The sequence below is a fragment of the Exophiala viscosa genome, assembly GCF_022695815.1.
Source record: "Exophiala viscosa unplaced genomic scaffold EDD37scaffold_7, whole genome shotgun sequence".
Taxonomy (NCBI): Eukaryota; Fungi; Ascomycota; class Eurotiomycetes; order Chaetothyriales; family Herpotrichiellaceae; genus Exophiala; species Exophiala viscosa.
In genome coordinates this window covers 1,369,321-1,385,160 of record NW_026944359.1, presented here as the reverse complement: position 1 = coordinate 1,385,160, position 15,840 = coordinate 1,369,321, and the positions used below count along the sequence as shown (strand labels likewise).

The 15,840-nt window shown below is 49.7% G+C and overlaps 6 protein-coding genes across 6 annotated transcripts; 3 read left to right on the top strand and 3 right to left on the bottom strand.

Moving 5' to 3' along the window:
- Nucleotides 1-246: 246 nt before the first annotated feature.
- On the top strand, nucleotides 247-2,880 carry EDD37DRAFT_592972 (aminopeptidase; the record flags this gene model as incomplete). Its single annotated transcript, XM_062814539.1, has 1 exon — nucleotides 247-2,880. The coding sequence occupies one exon, from the start codon at nucleotides 247-249 to the stop codon at nucleotides 2,878-2,880; it is 2,634 nt and encodes an 877-aa protein (XP_062669234.1).
- Nucleotides 2,881-4,386: 1,506 nt separating this feature from the next.
- Nucleotides 4,387-5,804, top strand: EDD37DRAFT_465715 (alcohol dehydrogenase). The gene is made up of 2 exons (XM_062813028.1): nucleotides 4,387-4,695; nucleotides 4,748-5,804. The coding sequence occupies exons 1-2, from the start codon at nucleotides 4,621-4,623 to the stop codon at nucleotides 5,771-5,773; spliced, it is 1,101 nt and encodes a 366-aa protein (XP_062669233.1). The 5' UTR covers nucleotides 4,387-4,620; the 3' UTR covers nucleotides 5,774-5,804.
- A 370-nt stretch (nucleotides 5,805-6,174) lies between these two features.
- On the bottom strand, nucleotides 6,175-7,236 carry EDD37DRAFT_610650 (aminotransferase; the record flags this gene model as incomplete). Its single annotated transcript, XM_062815225.1, has 1 exon — nucleotides 6,175-7,236. One exon carries the CDS (start codon nucleotides 7,234-7,236, stop codon nucleotides 6,175-6,177), a length of 1,062 nt encoding a protein of 353 aa, XP_062669232.1.
- Nucleotides 7,237-7,622: 386 nt separating this feature from the next.
- On the bottom strand, nucleotides 7,623-9,514 carry EDD37DRAFT_634432 (cytochrome P450 monooxygenase). The gene is made up of 3 exons (XM_062816858.1): nucleotides 9,139-9,514; nucleotides 8,447-9,089; nucleotides 7,623-8,397 (listed from the first exon to the last, which is right to left on the bottom strand). Exons 1-3 carry the CDS (start codon nucleotides 9,437-9,439, stop codon nucleotides 7,791-7,793), a joined length of 1,551 nt encoding a protein of 516 aa, XP_062669231.1. The 5' UTR covers nucleotides 9,440-9,514; the 3' UTR covers nucleotides 7,623-7,790.
- A 1,043-nt stretch (nucleotides 9,515-10,557) lies between these two features.
- On the top strand, nucleotides 10,558-12,432 carry EDD37DRAFT_658565 (fungal trichothecene efflux pump; the record flags this gene model as incomplete). Its single annotated transcript, XM_062818984.1, has 3 exons — nucleotides 10,558-11,047; nucleotides 11,095-11,667; nucleotides 11,759-12,432. The coding sequence occupies 3 exons, from the start codon at nucleotides 10,558-10,560 to the stop codon at nucleotides 12,430-12,432; spliced, it is 1,737 nt and encodes a 578-aa protein (XP_062669230.1).
- A 445-nt stretch (nucleotides 12,433-12,877) lies between these two features.
- EDD37DRAFT_465654 (uncharacterized protein) lies at nucleotides 12,878-14,853 on the bottom strand. The gene has a single exon (XM_062813027.1). The coding sequence runs from the start codon at nucleotides 14,717-14,719 to the stop codon at nucleotides 12,947-12,949; it is 1,773 nt and encodes a 590-aa protein (XP_062669229.1). The 5' UTR covers nucleotides 14,720-14,853; the 3' UTR covers nucleotides 12,878-12,946.
- Between the last annotated feature and the right edge of the window lie 987 nt (nucleotides 14,854-15,840).

Here is a 15,840-nt window from a genome sequence, read left to right as displayed (position 1 = left end):
AGATTGTTTCCTCATCAGGTAAGTAACACGCGGGTAACAAGTATACTGGTGAGCGGCATCGCAATCAGTGCGGACTTTCGACAAATCGAAAAGTTCTTCTGGTTGTCGATGCTTCACGGTTGTTCCTTCCTTGACCACCAGTATCAACCGCATCTGAGTGCCAGGACTACCTCTTTTGTTATCGCCGAGAAATCCTCCGCACCTACAAATCACAATTTCAATCCTTGAACAAAGAACAATTTGAGAATGGGACAGTTTATCACGGAGAATCAGGTAGCACAAGCGAAACGCATGCGCCTGCCTGCCAATGCTATCCCAAAGCATTACGACGTTACTATTGAGGTGGACTTTGACAGGTTCACGTTTGAAGGCACCACCATCATCGATTTGGTAATTGCAGAGCACACCACATCTATCTCGCTGCATACGTTTGAGCTTGATATCATCTCTACCTCCATCTATGTGGATGGCGCCTTGGCTGTCGAATCTCCATCTCTCTCATACGAAATTGATACCCAGATCACGACCATTGACTTAGGCACGAACTCCATTTCCAAGGACGAGAATGCTCAAGTCGAACTTGTATATACGGGTCAACTGAATGACAAAATGGCCGGACTCTACAGATCCCAGAGAAAAGATGGAGCCCTCCTGGCGGTTACCCAATTCGAGCCAACCGATGCACGACGAGCACTGCCTTGCTTTGACGAACCTGCTTTGAAGGCTGAATTCACTGTCACACTTATTGCCGACGAGGATAAGACATGTCTTTCGAATATGGACATAGCTTGTATCAACACGATTGATTCTACAATTACTAAGGGAAAGAGAAAGGCCGTGAAATTCAATCGCTCGCCCCGAATGTCAACCTACATCCTCGCATTTGTTATTGCCGAGCTTAAATCAATCTCTGTCGATACGTTTCGACTACCTATCACGCTCTGGGTAACGCCTGAGGAGAACTTAGAGCACGGCAGGTTCGCTCTTGATGTCGCAGCCAAGACGCTTACCTTGTACGAAGATCTCTTTCAAACACCATATCCCTTACCTAAGATCGATATGGTGGCGATCCCCGACTTTGCAGCCGGTGCCATGGAGAATTGGGGTCTTGTTACTTATCGGATGGTCGAGATATTTGTCGATCAACAACTGACGAGTAACACGACAAGGGAAAGAGTTGCCGAAGTTGTGCAGCATGAAATGGCACATCAGTGGTTTGGTGACCTAGTAACTATGTCGTTCTGGGACGGCCTCTGGTTAAACGAAGGGTTTGCGAACTGGATGAGCTGGTATAGCTCCGACAAGCTCTTTCCAGACTGGAAAGTATGGGAAACGTTTGTCGTCGACAATCTTCAAAGAGCCCTCGACCTGGATAGCCTGCGGAGCTCCCATCCTATTGAGGTTCCCATCTACAGTGCGCAAGATATCCATCAGACTTTTGATGCTATCACGTACTCAAAAGCCTCAGCTGTACTAAGAATGATCTCCAAAACCCTCGGCGAAAAGGAGTTTCTCGAAGGGATCCGGCGATACATCAATACGCACGCATGGAATAATGCAGAACAGAATGATCTTTGGAGCGCACTCAGTAGTGCGAGCGGGATGAACGTCGGAGAAATAATCGACCCATGGACGAAAAACGTTGGCTACCCTGTCATCTCCGTCACGGAAAATTCATGGGATTCCAGTATTACTATCATACAGGACCGGTTTCTTCTGACAGGCGATCTTCATCAACAAGACGACAACGCACTGTTTCCCATCATACTTGGTCTCAAAACTAGGAATGGTGTGAGCAGGAACCTGATAATGACCCAACGTATACAAACATTTACCGTCGATGGAGGCATCGATTTCTACAAACTCAATTGCGATCATTCAGGATTTTATCGAACCTATTATACTCCCCACCGGCTGACGACTCTCTCTGGACAGAGTGCTCTCCTTTCCGTGGAGGACCGTGCCGGCCTTATTGCCGACGCTGGTGCTCTTGCAGTTGGTGGCTATGGGAAAACGTCTGAATTGTTCAATCTTTTGGAGTCTTTCAGCAATGATGTGCAATATGTGGTCTGGAAGGAGATTGTAAATCGCATTACTGTGGTCAGAGAGGCGTGGATGTTTGAGGACCAAAAGGTTCAAGACGCTTTGAAAGCATTCCAATTAGAGCTGTGTTCGCTGAAAGCACATCATCTCGGGTGGGACATATCACATGGAGATCACATTCTTGGCCAATTCCAAAGTCTCATGTTCAGTGCAGCAGGTGCCGCTGGAGATGGAATCATCCTGAAAGCAGCAAAAGAAATGTTTGGTGCAATCATGTCTGGCGATGCCACAGTCCACCCAAACTTACGAGCACCAGTATTGGCATTGGTCCTTCGTCATGGCGGTATGCAAGAATGGAACGCCATTATCAGACGTTATCAATCATCCCGGACACCCGACGACAGAGACTCGTGTTTGCGCAGTCTAGGTCAAACTGAAAACGTGATTTTGATCGACGAGACGCTGGCGCTTGCTCTTGGCGGACAGATCAAGATGCAAGACGTTTTTATACCTCTGAGCGGTCTTGGAGCTACGCCGAAGGGAGTTGAGCGACGTTGGGACTGGATGTGCAATAATTGGGATAAGCTTGTGGAGGAACTGCCGCCGAGTATGACTCTGCTGAACAATGTTGTTGGTATCTGCGTGTCTGGTCTTAGCAACGAGCAGCATGTGGCCAACGTGGAAACTTTCTTCAGAAACAAGAATCAAAAAGGGTTTGAGCTCACTTTACGTCAAGGTATTGACAGGATCAAGGCTCGGGCAAATTGGGTCAGACGAGATAGAGAGGACGTGTATGCATGGCTCGAGTACAACGGATACTTGGAAGAAGGGGCATAATCGGGTCAGTCATACCCCGGAATATCAATTCGCGACTCAAATTCAGAATTTCGAGAAGTATGCAAAGGGTCCTACTATATGGATGCGAGGAAGGACAACGAGGTTCTTGCCAGATCTCACCGCCGTCGATTCAATTCAGAAGCATGGATGAGGCCCTTTCCATCTCCAGGTCGTGAAGGGTAAGATCTGGAAGGTCCAATGTGGCAGGTAAAAGCCGCCAACATATCTAATCATGTATCTTCAGTGAAGCAGGGGTGGACGCTTTTGAGCAGCAGAGCATTTCGCCACAAGCAGGCTTTGAATGTGTCCGTTCAAATCTGGGAAGTACGTGCAGATGCAGAATTAATGGGCTGGAGGGCATAGCATCCTTCTTTCACGCGGCTTGCAGGCTGGTCGAATGGAGGGCATCTAGGTCTACAGAAAAACCCAAACCTATTGTAACTCGTTCTTATCGGGTCTGTTTGTCGGATTGTGCCTTCCATACTCCAAAGAGGGTCATCCTTAGCCGACCTAGGTAGGTCTATGCTGTTGGTCTCGCACGTAACGAGCGCATTCAGAATAGGAGTTGAGGGCCTTTTTACAGTCACAGAGTCGCGCTGCACAACTGATATTGAAACAGCTGTTAGAAAATCGGGCATTTTAGTCCTCAAACTCGTGCCGCGAAAAGCTGATGCTACTGTTCGATGAGCGCCTGACATGCATCTCTCGCGTATGAATTCTGAGACAGGGACCGCAGTGTTATGGATGAGTTCAAGTTGTTCAGGCTGTCAGACACTCCTCAAGCCTTACCCGACTGGAAGGCGAGAAATGTCTTACTTAGGGTGCCTATATAAGATAGGGTGGAGGCAATCAACGTCAATGAAAAGAGGTCTAGGTTCCGAAACATTTGCCAGATCGGGCAATTTCGAATGAAGCAATTGATCGCCGTTAGCGCTGCCATTGGGCAAACCGAAGGCCGATTTTGATAGGGTAAATTGGCATTGGGGTACGGAGTATGACACCTTAAAACACCAACATGGAGAAGCAACCAACAGATCTTAGTCACGAGAACCTAAATCTAAGTTCAACTTTTGTGTTGAAACCGATCTTTTCGAGATCTGGCCGGTCAGCCACGATGCAACTTGCTCAGAGATGTGCCCCGATGCACCAGTGGAGCTTCTAAATCATGCCTGAGACACACAGAAGAATCTGACACATCGGAGCTTGGGATATCAAGGTCTGTTCACTGTGGACATTCCTCAATGGACATTCCTCAATGGACATTCCTTTGAATAGGAAATCGAATCTCGCAGATCTGCACCTACCGGTCATGGTACGCCTCACGCGGTAATGGGCGGCTTATCGCCTGAGGCTACTCAAACCGCCTGCTTGTTCGGGTAATTATGACTCCTGGGCAAGATCTCCCAGTACGTCTCTGATTACTTGATGGCAACACTCGAGTCTAGCATGAATCGAGAAAGCAGCGAAAGGCAAACATTGTTCCTGCTTGGCGACGTTTGGGCCTGGGTTCTTTTTTTGTTACCATAGGCGCAGGCTCTGTTGTCTATGCCTTCGCCGTTGCATTTATAACACGGATTAGTGAATTGTTGACCCATCAAGTCGCGTCCTGGCCATATTCGAATCAACCTCTTTTCATCCAGCTGTGTTGACCATTCCTACACGACCTCGCCAGCGTGTCACCCAGGATCAGCTTGATCGAGGAGTCAGCAACTTCTCGCGAGACCGAGTTCGCCAATCACAATGGGCTACCCGGAGACTTTCGAGGGTTTCATGATAGAGGATCAATCGCAAGGGCCAGAATTTAAGAGGCATACTGTGAGACTCAACGCCTGTACGAATGGGAATGTTACTGACGACTTCGTCATAGTTCAAGCCCAAAACATTCGGTGACTACGACGTTGATATCAAAATCGAATGCTGCGGCGTCTGCGGTTCGGACGTCCATACCATCACTGGTGGCTGGGGCGCGGTGCCTTTGCCAATCTGCGTGGGCCATGAGATCGTTGGCCACGCTGTAAAGATCGGTTCTAAAGTGAAGACAGTATCCCCAGGGGACCGGGTAGGTGTTGGTGCTCAGGTATGGTCCTGCCTGGAATGTGCTCAGTGCAACAACAACAACGAGCAATATTGCGCGCACCAGGTCGATACCTACGGAGCACGATATCCTGCAGAGGCTGATCCGGACGAGACCATTACTCAGGGCGGGTTTTCTTCGCACATTCGCGTCCACGAATATTCCGTCTTTCCTATACCAGACGCAATTCCATCACATCTTGCTGCGCCTATGCTCTGCGCGGGGCTTACAACCTGGTCGCCTTTGGTACGCGCAGGGGTGGGTCGAGGCCAGAAAGTCGCAGTTGTCGGCTTTGGTGGCCTGGGGCATTTTGCGGTCTTATGGGCTAGCGCCTTAGGGGCAGAGGTGACAGTCATATCTCACTCCCCGGCTAAAAAAGATGATGCTCTTAAGATGGGTGCAAGAAACTTTGTGATCAGCAATCATGCGGGTTGGGCGGCCCCATACGCTTATGCGTTCGACTTTGTTCTCAACACCGCCGACATGACCCACACCTTTGACATCTCTGAATACCTGTCTTTATGCAATATCAACGCCACATTCCACCAAGTTGGGGTTCCAGATGAGCCATTGCCCGTCATGTCACCTGTAATGTTCATGCGTAACGGCAGTTCAATTGGCGCTAGTCACATCGGAAGCAGGTTCGAATGCCTGGCCATGTTGAAATTGGCGGCGGAAAAGAAGTTATTCCCCATGGTCGAAACGATTCGAATGTCAGAGGAGGGCTGCAAAGAGGCGGTCGGTCGAGTATTGAAGAATAAGGTCCGATACCGATTCACTCTGACTGATTTTGACGAGGCATTCAAAAGTCGTGCGTGAGTTGGATTATTGGAGGTAGACAGGGAATGCAATAGCAGATCATCATAATGCGTCTGCTACAATCAAGGTCTCTTTGAATATTTCCTCTGACGGAGTGTCATCCATGCGCCAAGTAAAGGGACGCTATCATCTACACTTGAGATCAGGTTCGTAGAATGGTCACGAAACAACAATATTGACTGTTGAGAACCAGTGCAGACCATGGGGCAAGTCTCAAGTGCCGTGATCCCCACCATAGAAGAGTCAATGAGAGGCAATGGAGCTAGGACTGTAAGCGTTCAGATATTGTGCGCAGGCGACGACGATGCTAAAAGTAGATAGGAGATTTCCCTATCGTCCGGTGAAATATCAACATCATCACTACGCCCCGCGTCAAGCATAACAACAGCGCCTGGTCCAGCCTACATAAAAGACTTCATGTCCGTCAAAGAACGCATGACAAATAGTTCTTCTTCAGTCACCTTCCCAACTCTGTTAGCACCTTTCACATTCTCGCTATCGTCGTCGATGGCGAAACTGAAGTTTGGGTCGTAATGCATGGCCCAATAGCCGTCCCAGATGGTCTTGGAGATGGGACCAATCTGACCGTCCTTGATAGGCACACCATCCAGTGACGTGATTGGCATTATACCCCCGGCAGTTGTGGACATGAAGCACTCGTCGCAAGTGTATGCCAACTGTGTCGGGACGAACTCGACACGGACTTCAATGCCATGAGTTTTCGCCACATCGAAAACACTTTTGCGTGTGACACCTTCAAGACAGCCACGGAGCGGAGTATAGATGGTGCCGTCCTTGACGAAAAGAACGTTGAACCCAGACCCTTCTGTCAGATTTGCATCTCCGTCGGTCAGGAAAGGATACATCGCACCCCGATCCATTGCCTCGAACATACCACGCGTCAAATCGCCCCATTGTAAGTTCTTGATTGTGGGATCAAACGATCCCGGTGGAATTCGTCTGACAGTCCGAGTGATAACCGCGCTGCCGGAGCCAGCTAATTGCACCTTAGGCTCTTGGACCCAGATATATGGCTCGATCCACATGTATAGGTTGTTCTTGCAAATGTCTTCGGGTCGAGAGCCCCGTACACCTTTCAAGCCACGGGTGACTATGATCTGAATAAATGCGTCGCGTATGCCACTCTTTCTCGCCATGTCAATCAGCGTGTCCTTAATCTGCTCCTTTGAGATAGGGAACATCAGACGCATTTTCTCGCAGCTTGCCTGCAGCCGGTTCAGGTGATCCTCCAGACGGAAAAAGCGACCATCCCATATCGACGGCACATCGTACGTCAAATCCCCGTGCATGAAGCCTTGATCTTGCAGCGGAATGCGAGCTTCTGCAAGGGGAACCAAGGCTCCGGCGACCCAGGCAATTCCCTGAGCATAAGGATTGGTGCTGATTCTATGCATAGCTTTACGCGCCTCGTAGGCCGCAAAGACTTTCTGCATGGTGGCCATGTTGGTTGTAGTTAGTTCTTCCGCGTGGAAAGAGTGATATCTCAGGAAGCCCCCAAAAGCCTTGTAAGAATTGTGGTATATACACGTACAGAAGGGATGTGTTTTGTCGCAAGTACCAATCTCTATCCGAATTTCACATTGGAGGTCGTTGGAAGCTACACTGTACTTGCCAGATAGGGTAATTCTTCTTATGGAAGTGCAGTGTTTCCACCACATAGGTGCGAGGGGTTACTAGCTGTGGAATGTGGATTCAGAGCAGTCAATGAGCAGCGCAGAAGGGTCTCATCTGCGGAGATTGAATCAAGCTTTCTCGGTGGTCGAAACAACCTATCGTAATATTTGTCTGATGACTGGTATTGACTGCTTGTTTCCGTTCGCCACTCGCAGGTCGCTCACATGATACGGAATGGTCCTGAGTACACGCTGCGTAAAACTTTTGACAGAACGCCATGCATTTGGAGGAACCGTCAATTTCATCACCATTTCTCGCGTAGAGTTCTAATCCATACACCAGATCAAGTATGCACGTTGCCGGCAGTTCTCAACTTCGGAGATCAGTGCTTCCTTGGCCGCAAAATCACGTTATAGTTCTTGTCCGGCTTGATGATGGTAAATTCCTTCGAACCCAATGTCAATGCTGGATCTTCAAGTTGAATGTCGTATCTCAACAATAACGTCGCGATCATCTTCATCACAAACTGATTGGCCACGTTTCTACCGATGCATTGTCTGCTGCCATAACCAAAACCCAAAAAGGACAATTTCATGGTGGAGAGGTCTGCCTTTTCGTCCATCCATCGATCGGGATCCCAGGTATTGGGATCATGGTATACTTCAGCATTGCGACCAATGATTGCGGCAGGGACTCCGACATCAACGTTACCAGGCACGTAAAGTCCACAAATGACCGCGCCACTGGGTGGCGTCATGCGCGGCATGGCATAGCCAATCGGTGGATGCATTCGAAGGCACTCAACTTCAGTGGCCTCCAAAAGGCTCAAATGCTGCAGTTTCGAGGATGGGAGAGGCGTTAAGCCGTTGAGATTGTCTGGGAACATGTCTTCGAGCTCTCGAATGATGCGTGACTTGACGGATGGGTTCTTTGACAAGTAGTATGTCATCCAATTCATCGTCACGCTGCCAGTACTTGCTCCTGCAACCCTGTTCAAGTTCAGTATGTCATCGCCAACAGGAGAGTCAGGGCACTCACATCAATGAGGAAGCTTCTGCTCGGAGCTCCGGAAAGTCCATGCGCGCCCCTGTTTCGGGATCTTGTGCTTCAATAAACCGTTGCATAATATCCTGCCGAGGCTTACTGCCAGGGAGTACTTGTTGACGATTGTCTTGAAATCGTTTCTCCAACGCCTTCCTTGCGTAATCCAAGTATTCCAGCCTGGCCTGGTACAAACTCTGAATATATGGAAGCGGTACCCAGCTAAGGATTTTCACATTCAATTTGCCAAATGGCAGCATACCACTCAAATTGGCGAAACGTTGGGATAGTTCGACGAGCTTGGAGTATCTCACGGGTTTTCCAGCTTGGAGGGCGCCAAAGTTTTCACCAAAGGCGAGCTCTCCCATCAAGTCCATTGTGAAGAGTTCGAACCAGAAGTAGATATCGAATGACTGCTGAGTGCTTGCAAATTCGTCCATCTTTGAAAGGAATTTCTCCATGGTCATGTCCATGTATGGTTCAAATGAGTACAATGATTGCATGCTGAATCCATGAGCAATCATGCGCCGCTTTGTTGCATGCCTCTTCTTCGAGCGCGTTGAAAATAGCGATTCCCCTGTGGTAGAGAATGCATCATACCAGCTGGACTTGCCAAAGCCCTCTGCACCTTTGCCATGGCCTGAGCACTGGTCAGCAAGTGCTTGCTGAGAATTACGATGCTCACATACCATAGATGGCTTTGACAGCATCAGGATGATTGAAGGAGACCGAGTTAGGACCTGTCCGCACAGCAACGGTGCCCGGATTCTGAGCAAACAGCTGGCCTACCCATTCTGTTCGGCGTTTGTCCTTCAGCGCGTTGGCTTCAGGAACTGCAGATATTCTGGTGATCCATGGACCCGGAATTTTGCTCAACGGCGAAAATAACAAACGGTATATCAGGAGAGCGCAGTACGACAAAAAGCCCAGACAGACGAGGGACGTCACTGGGAAAGCGCGCTCGGTCGAGATTATGTCCATTCCAGCCATGGTAGCGGCAATCCCAAATAAATCTGAGAATACGTGTTCGTTGAGAGGGATCTGGTTATCAACTGGGAGAGTTTGATTCGGAGGAGAAAAGTGGCTGGACCGCGGAAGTGCACGGAGTACTGTTAGGCCCAAGGCCACCACGGCTACCGCTATTTCACTGATGCCCCCCCGCACTTGTTCTGTGGTGCCCTGCCATAGCCGCGGCAAGTAACTTGTAACCTTTACTACCACCAAGGCACTCAAGGATACTTTTTGCTACACTTTCTGGTCGTATATTACCAATGGTCACTTCATCCTTCGGCAATCGCAGCCCCACAACTTTCATGTGGTTGCAAATTGGCCTGGCGCCCAGAGATATGGCAACAGTGAAGGACCATGGTGTAATTTCTTGAGAATTCGCAGGCTTCTTTACAATTGCGCAGGTTCCTCACATTTGAAAGGGTGGCAACTATCATCAATCTCAGACGCGATTGATTTTCGCCTCTGCAGTCTATTTCCCTGATGATCTCTCCATCTTTCGCCGGGCCTGCTCCCTGGTCGGTAATTGCTGGCCCCATGCATGGTCATGGAAGGCCTTAGGGAATCTCCCACCACCAAAGTATAAGCGACCTCCACCTCCCCGTATGCTCGGTATGTACCAGATCTGCTTGGTAGATTGTTCCGTGCACGGCAAGCCGTGTCTGACAGACGGTACGTCGAGGAAACAAATTTGATATCCAGCAAGTTCAAAGCGATTGCTCCTTCACCAGCAAACCATACAAATGATCTTGGGAGACATGAAACCCTACCCACGTCAAGCATAGACGCCACAGCGTTATACGCAAAAGACTAGACAAATGGTATATGGAGTATGCCGTGAACCTTTTTCGAGGTGAAGAGAACAGCAGTCAGACAGTGCCACTTTTTCTCAGCATCCAGCTCGGATAGCACCACAATTTCTCCCATACGGCGGGGTCAATCCGCGGAGTTTCTCCGCACGTAGACTGGGGCAGACTGGGGCTTTTCGGCATGATCAGGGAGCACTAAGTACAAGTAGTCTAGATCTCGCATTCTGCGCTCGCGTTTTTACCCCCTAACCATTTGACCCTTTTCCCGTGACTCGCACCTCAGTCGTCAAAATGCATGACACCCCAGAGCATAAGGCGCAGGTTGAGCATGAAGTTGAGCTCGCCCATCGGGAACATCACGATGTCTCCCTCGGCTACCAAGATCCACATAAAGCCGCTCTCGAAGACAACCCAAAGCATGCGGAAAAGCTCAGTCTTTCGGTCATTCTCTCTGCCCTCTTCCTCGGAACCTCCTTCACCGGCCCTATCATCTTCGGCTTCATCCTTGCCACGCCTATTCTCGTGCAACTGAGTGAGGTGCTCGGTGGTTCAAAGATTGATTTCTGGATACCCTCAGGCTGGGGCGCCGCTGCTGCAGTCGGATTTTCAATTGCAGGCAGATTGTCGGACATCTTTGGCCGCAGATATGTCATCCTGGTTGGCCAAGTTCTTACAATCATTGGAGCTGCGGTGGCATGTAGCGCGAAGTCCATGAATCAGCTCATTGCGGGTGAGGTTATCCTCGGAGGTTCAATTGGAACAGTGTCAGTTGCCTATGCAGGTAAGTAGTATGAGACTATGACTCAAACCGTACTCACCAATTTCCAGGTATCTCTGAAATTCTGCCGAACAAGTGGCGTGGAGTTGGTCTCGCCTGGACCGAGTTCAACCTGGCCACCTGGGCTGTTGCAGGAACTCTTCTCGCCAATGCGCTGCTGTCTCACGCCAGTTGGCGCATTATGTACTACATCGCCATCGGTTATGGTGTATTCTCTTTCGTCGGAACGCTCTTCGTCTACTTCCCGCCCAGCCACCCACGTCCAGACGGTCTCACTAAGTGGCAGGAATTCAAACAGCTTGACTTTGTGGGGACCGCCTTGTACGTTTCTGGTCTGGCTGTCTTTCTCTATGGCCTGAACTCCGGTGGAAACACCTATCCATGGAAGAGTGCCGGCACTCTGGCACCACTCATTCTCGGCCTCTTTGTCTTCCTAAGCGCCTTTGCCTACGACTTCACTGTTGCTAAGGATCCACTATTTCCTTGGTATCTGTTCAAGAACTTCCGCGAGTTCTCGTCCCTTCTCATGCTAGTGTTTGTGGCAGGTATGGTGTTCTTCGCTGCCTCTGCTTTGAACGCGGAAACCATACTATACCTGCACACTGCGGATCCCATCAAGATTGGTGTCTATTCCATTCCATCTGGGTAAGCACGCTCCATAACCACGTCCGCTTCGAAGCTAACAGTGATATCGTGCCGGTCAACTTATCGGAGGTGTCCTCATCCCAGCTCTGGTGCATTACATCAAACATGTACACATTCAACTCACCGTTTCGGTCTTCATGCAAACCTTGTTCTTTGGTCTTGCTGCGCTGATCACCCCACACAATCTCAATTGGCTCATGGCTGTCCAGTTCCTTGCCATGTTGCCTTTCGGTTGGATCACGTTGAATTGTTATACCACAGCCTCGCTACATGTACCCCAACGAGACCTTGGGGTCGCCATTGGATTGATCGGCACTTTCCGTTCTCTTGGTGGAGCGATTGGGTCTGTCATCTTCTCGTCCATCTTCAGCCAAGTTGCGGCCAAACAAGTCGCCAGTCGGATCGCCGACACTGCCTTGAGCGCAGGCACCTCAGCAAAGACACTACCGGCGCTGATCGAGGCAGTTTCTCTGACGCTTCTTGGTGTACCTGGAGAGGCCGCAACCGTGCCGGGTGTATCAGCCTCGCTCTTTGCAAAATGCGTCGAGTCTGCACGACTCGGCTATGCTTATGGATTCCGCATCACTTGGCTGGCATCGATTCCCTTTGGTGTCATTGCTATGGCTTGTGCAGTGGCCGTCCGTGATCCTTCCAAGTACTTTACCAACCATGTGGAGGTTCATCTCGAAAAAGAAATTGGAAAAGGACATGTCACGGAAAAGACCGACGCACCACAAGTGTGAGCGTCTCGTTACGTCATTGTTGGCGAGCTTGCTCAAGAATCAATGGCTGTTGCAACATTCGACTCAAAGTAGACAGCTTAGGCCATGTTCAATAGGTCAAAGAGTGCTCTACCATTATTCAATTTGCTTTACGGCCGGGAGTGCCTTTCTCTCTCAAGAACCATTAATTAATGTTATCGTGCAAAAACTGTATCACGAATGAGTGATATCTGCCACGCTATTCCCAGATTACCGAATCGGCGAATTGAACCCCTAATCGTACCACGACATTCTGTTACTGTCGACAGCAGGCAGTAGTGTCCCAACCAACAGGAACAGGAACGTTTGGAGCCTTTATGTCGCGAATTACGTCCCGTCATGATTGAAGGGCTACACTAAACCTTGACGAGTCTGGCATGATTATATTGAGTCCGTCAGAAAGCCATAGGAAGACCGTGGTAGAGTAGGCAACAAGTGGGTATCAATTCTCGCTAAATCTAACTAACATGCTACGGACCACGAAATAACTGCAGTCCTAATTTCGTACACACTCCCAATAAAAAATGTTCTGCTCTTGACACTTGTAGCCACTCGAGCAGCACGTAGCACCGTTCCAGAACCATCCACCACATTGGGCATTTGCGGTAGCACAAGTACTTTTGGAGCTGGTGCTGGTGGTAGTGGTGGTGGCCTTTGTCGTGGTTGTCTTCGTGGTCGAAGTGGTTGTGGTGCTGGTAGTGCTTGTGGTAGTGGCCTTTGACGTGGTAGTGGATGTTACGAGCGTGGTTGTAGTCGTCGGTACAGTCGTGGTAGTACTGGGGGTAGTTGTAGTTGTTGTAGTAATCGGAACTGTAGTAGTGGTTGTGGTGGTTGTGGAACTTGAAGTGCTAGTTGTGGTAGTCGTCGGAATTGTGGTAGTCGTGGTAGTTGTAGGAACCACGGTGGTTGTTGAAGTGGTCGTGCTCGTGGTTGTTGTACTTGTCGAGCTGGTCGTGGTTGTTGGCACGGTACTTGTAGTTGTCGACGTGGTGGTGGATGCTGATGTGTTTGCGGTAGTTGTTGATGTGGTTGTCAACGTTGTTGTAGTTGTTGTAGTTGTTGTAGTGGTAGGCACGGTTGTAGTCGTCGTGGTTGTGGATGTCGTAGTTGGTGTGGCTGTTGATGTGGTCGTACTTGATGTGGTCGATGTGGTCGTACTTGATGTGGTCGATGAGGTCGTGCTTGTAGTAGTTGATGGCGTGGTTGATGATGAGGTCGTGCTTGTAGTAGTTGATGGCGTGAGTGATGATGTGGTTGTTGTTGTTGTAGTCGATGGTGCGGTTGTGGTCGTTGTGGTAGATGAAGTGGTACCTGTCGTAGTTGTTGAAGTCGTGGTTGTGGTTGTGGAACTGGCTGAGGGAACATACGCGCCCATGACATCGGCATCAGCATCACCAACGGATACACCATTTTTCATGTAGCAGAACCCAGAGATGGTCCACGACAGTGCAGTACAGTCCGAGTCGGAAGAACATGCTGACACGCAGTCCTCGAAAGTGCTTGTTTGAACCATGGAAATATCGTAGCCATAATAATCAAATCCACAGGAGATGGTGTAGGTCTTCGAACCAGACGTGAAGGATGACCCATCGCCTTGATCATTGATGCAGAGTCCTGTAGCTACTGCTGTAGTAGTAGTGCTGCTCGTTGCCGTGGTAGTTGATGTAGTGGTAGTCGTCGTCGTCGAGCTGAAAGGGAGACTGGCAGCGTTGACGTCGGCGTTCGCAGAACCTCCGACGCCGGCGCTCTTCAAGTAACACCAACTTCCAGTCGTATAGGAGACTGCATAGCATTGGCTGTCAGCGGCGCATGCGTTCATGCAGCCCTCAAAAGTAGTGGTCTGCTCGTTTGAAATGTCATAGCCACTATAGTCCCAGCCACAAGTAACACTGAAGGTGTCGTCTCCACTAGTATAGCTCGACGCACTACTGTCGCTGGAGCAGGGACCGGTGCTTTCAATCATGGCTGCGATCACGTTTGCAGAGCTGGATGTGCCTTCCGCAACGTTCTTGAGATAACAAAAAGGCGCGACATAGCTGACGGCCACACAATCTGTCGTAGATACGCATGTGTCAATACATCCATCAAGGGTGGTTGCCTGAGTGGTACTCAAGTCACCACCAGCGAGATCCGTGGCACAATAGATCGTGAAACCGTTGTAGACTTCGCCATCGGTGCAGTCCGACCGACTGATGAGAGGCGTTGGTGAAGCTTGAGTCAGTTGCAGCAGGGTAGCCGCGACCGTGAGGGTACTCTTCCACATCTGCATTGTGATCAATAATTGTACAACAGTGGTGACTAGTAGAAATCGAACTCAAGGAGAAAGATGTGATGTGTAATGCTTGTCTTTGTCCATAATCGGGGCTGAATGGGACTCTATATGGTCGCCTATCCAGATATCTCTCTCCCACGTGCCGGAGCCTTGCGGCCGTGTGAGAATTTTGAGCCTTACATCGACGGGGAAGTTCTTCTCGAGAATTCTTCGACCTTACTGGATCTGGTTACAGTTCCATACCTGTGGCTCCGGATGTCTCTTCTCAAAGAAAGCTAATCTTCGGAACAGCCTGGATTAGGAAGATCGCCTGTTCCGAAACGGCAAAGATCCCAGATTTCAGAAGAATGGCGTTGCGGAGGTCGCCATAGATGAAGAATTGGCTTCTCTCAAAAACGTGACCTGACGTCTCGCACAGCGCACAATTAAAAATTGTACTTCTCGGAGAACGTGGTTTGACGTAGCTGTCAGCGCTTTGATGCATGTCCGGCACATTTTCCGTGCGGCTCAAGTGCTCTGGCGAGGTATTAAATGATGAAAACCATGTGGTGGATGCTGCTGGATCCGGCCACACAGACCACTCTGTCGTCCGTGAGGGATTGAGGTTACGCTCGCTTGGATGTGCTGTTAAGCTCTGGATTGGAGCCGCGCGCACGGACCGGTTCACACCAGCATGATGGGAACCATCGAAGCATACTTCGTACAAGCTCGTATTTTGGAAACATCGTCAATGCGCATCTGAACGGAAAATTCATGAGCCCGGACTAGGGTCGTACATGCGGTGCTCCTCCAATATCCTCGGCTTACGGTAAGGGTCGGCCTCGTTTGGTTTGCATCGTTTCCCGGATCTCAGCTCTCCGCCAACATGCTCGCGACTCCGAAACTGTAAACTTACCCAGTACTTTGCCCCCCCGTAACCGAAACATTGGGATCGCCTGACAGGAACCGGCACAATCCGCGGCGTCGAGCTTGTCTATGATTGCAGCCGAACAGGACGAAATGTGTGGCCTTGAGAAGGGAACAATTCAACCCAAGAAGAGAAAAATGCTCAAAAACTGCATGTTGTTTCGGTTAAAAACGTACGAGACATTTGGTCAGTCGTTGGGAATGTCGACACA

Coding starts and splice junctions, on each gene's coding strand:
- EDD37DRAFT_465715 (XM_062813028.1), top strand. CDS start 4,621: ATGGGCTACCCGGAGACTTTCGAGGGTTTCATGATAGAGGATCAATCG. Junction 4,696..4,747: donor CAGAATTTAAGAGGCATACT/GTGAGACTCAAC, acceptor ACTTCGTCATAG/TTCAAGCCCAAAACATTCGG.
- EDD37DRAFT_634432 (XM_062816858.1), bottom strand. CDS start 9,439: ATGGCTGGAATGGACATAATCTCGACCGAGCGCGCTTTCCCAGTGACG. Junction 9,090..9,138: donor TGCTGTCAAAGCCATCTATG/GTATGTGAGCAT, acceptor ACCAGTGCTCAG/GCCATGGCAAAGGTGCAGAG. Junction 8,398..8,446: donor GCAGAAGCTTCCTCATTGAT/GTGAGTGCCCTG, acceptor GAACTTGAACAG/GGTTGCAGGAGCAAGTACTG.
- EDD37DRAFT_465654 (XM_062813027.1), bottom strand. CDS start 14,719: ATGCAGATGTGGAAGAGTACCCTCACGGTCGCGGCTACCCTGCTGCAA.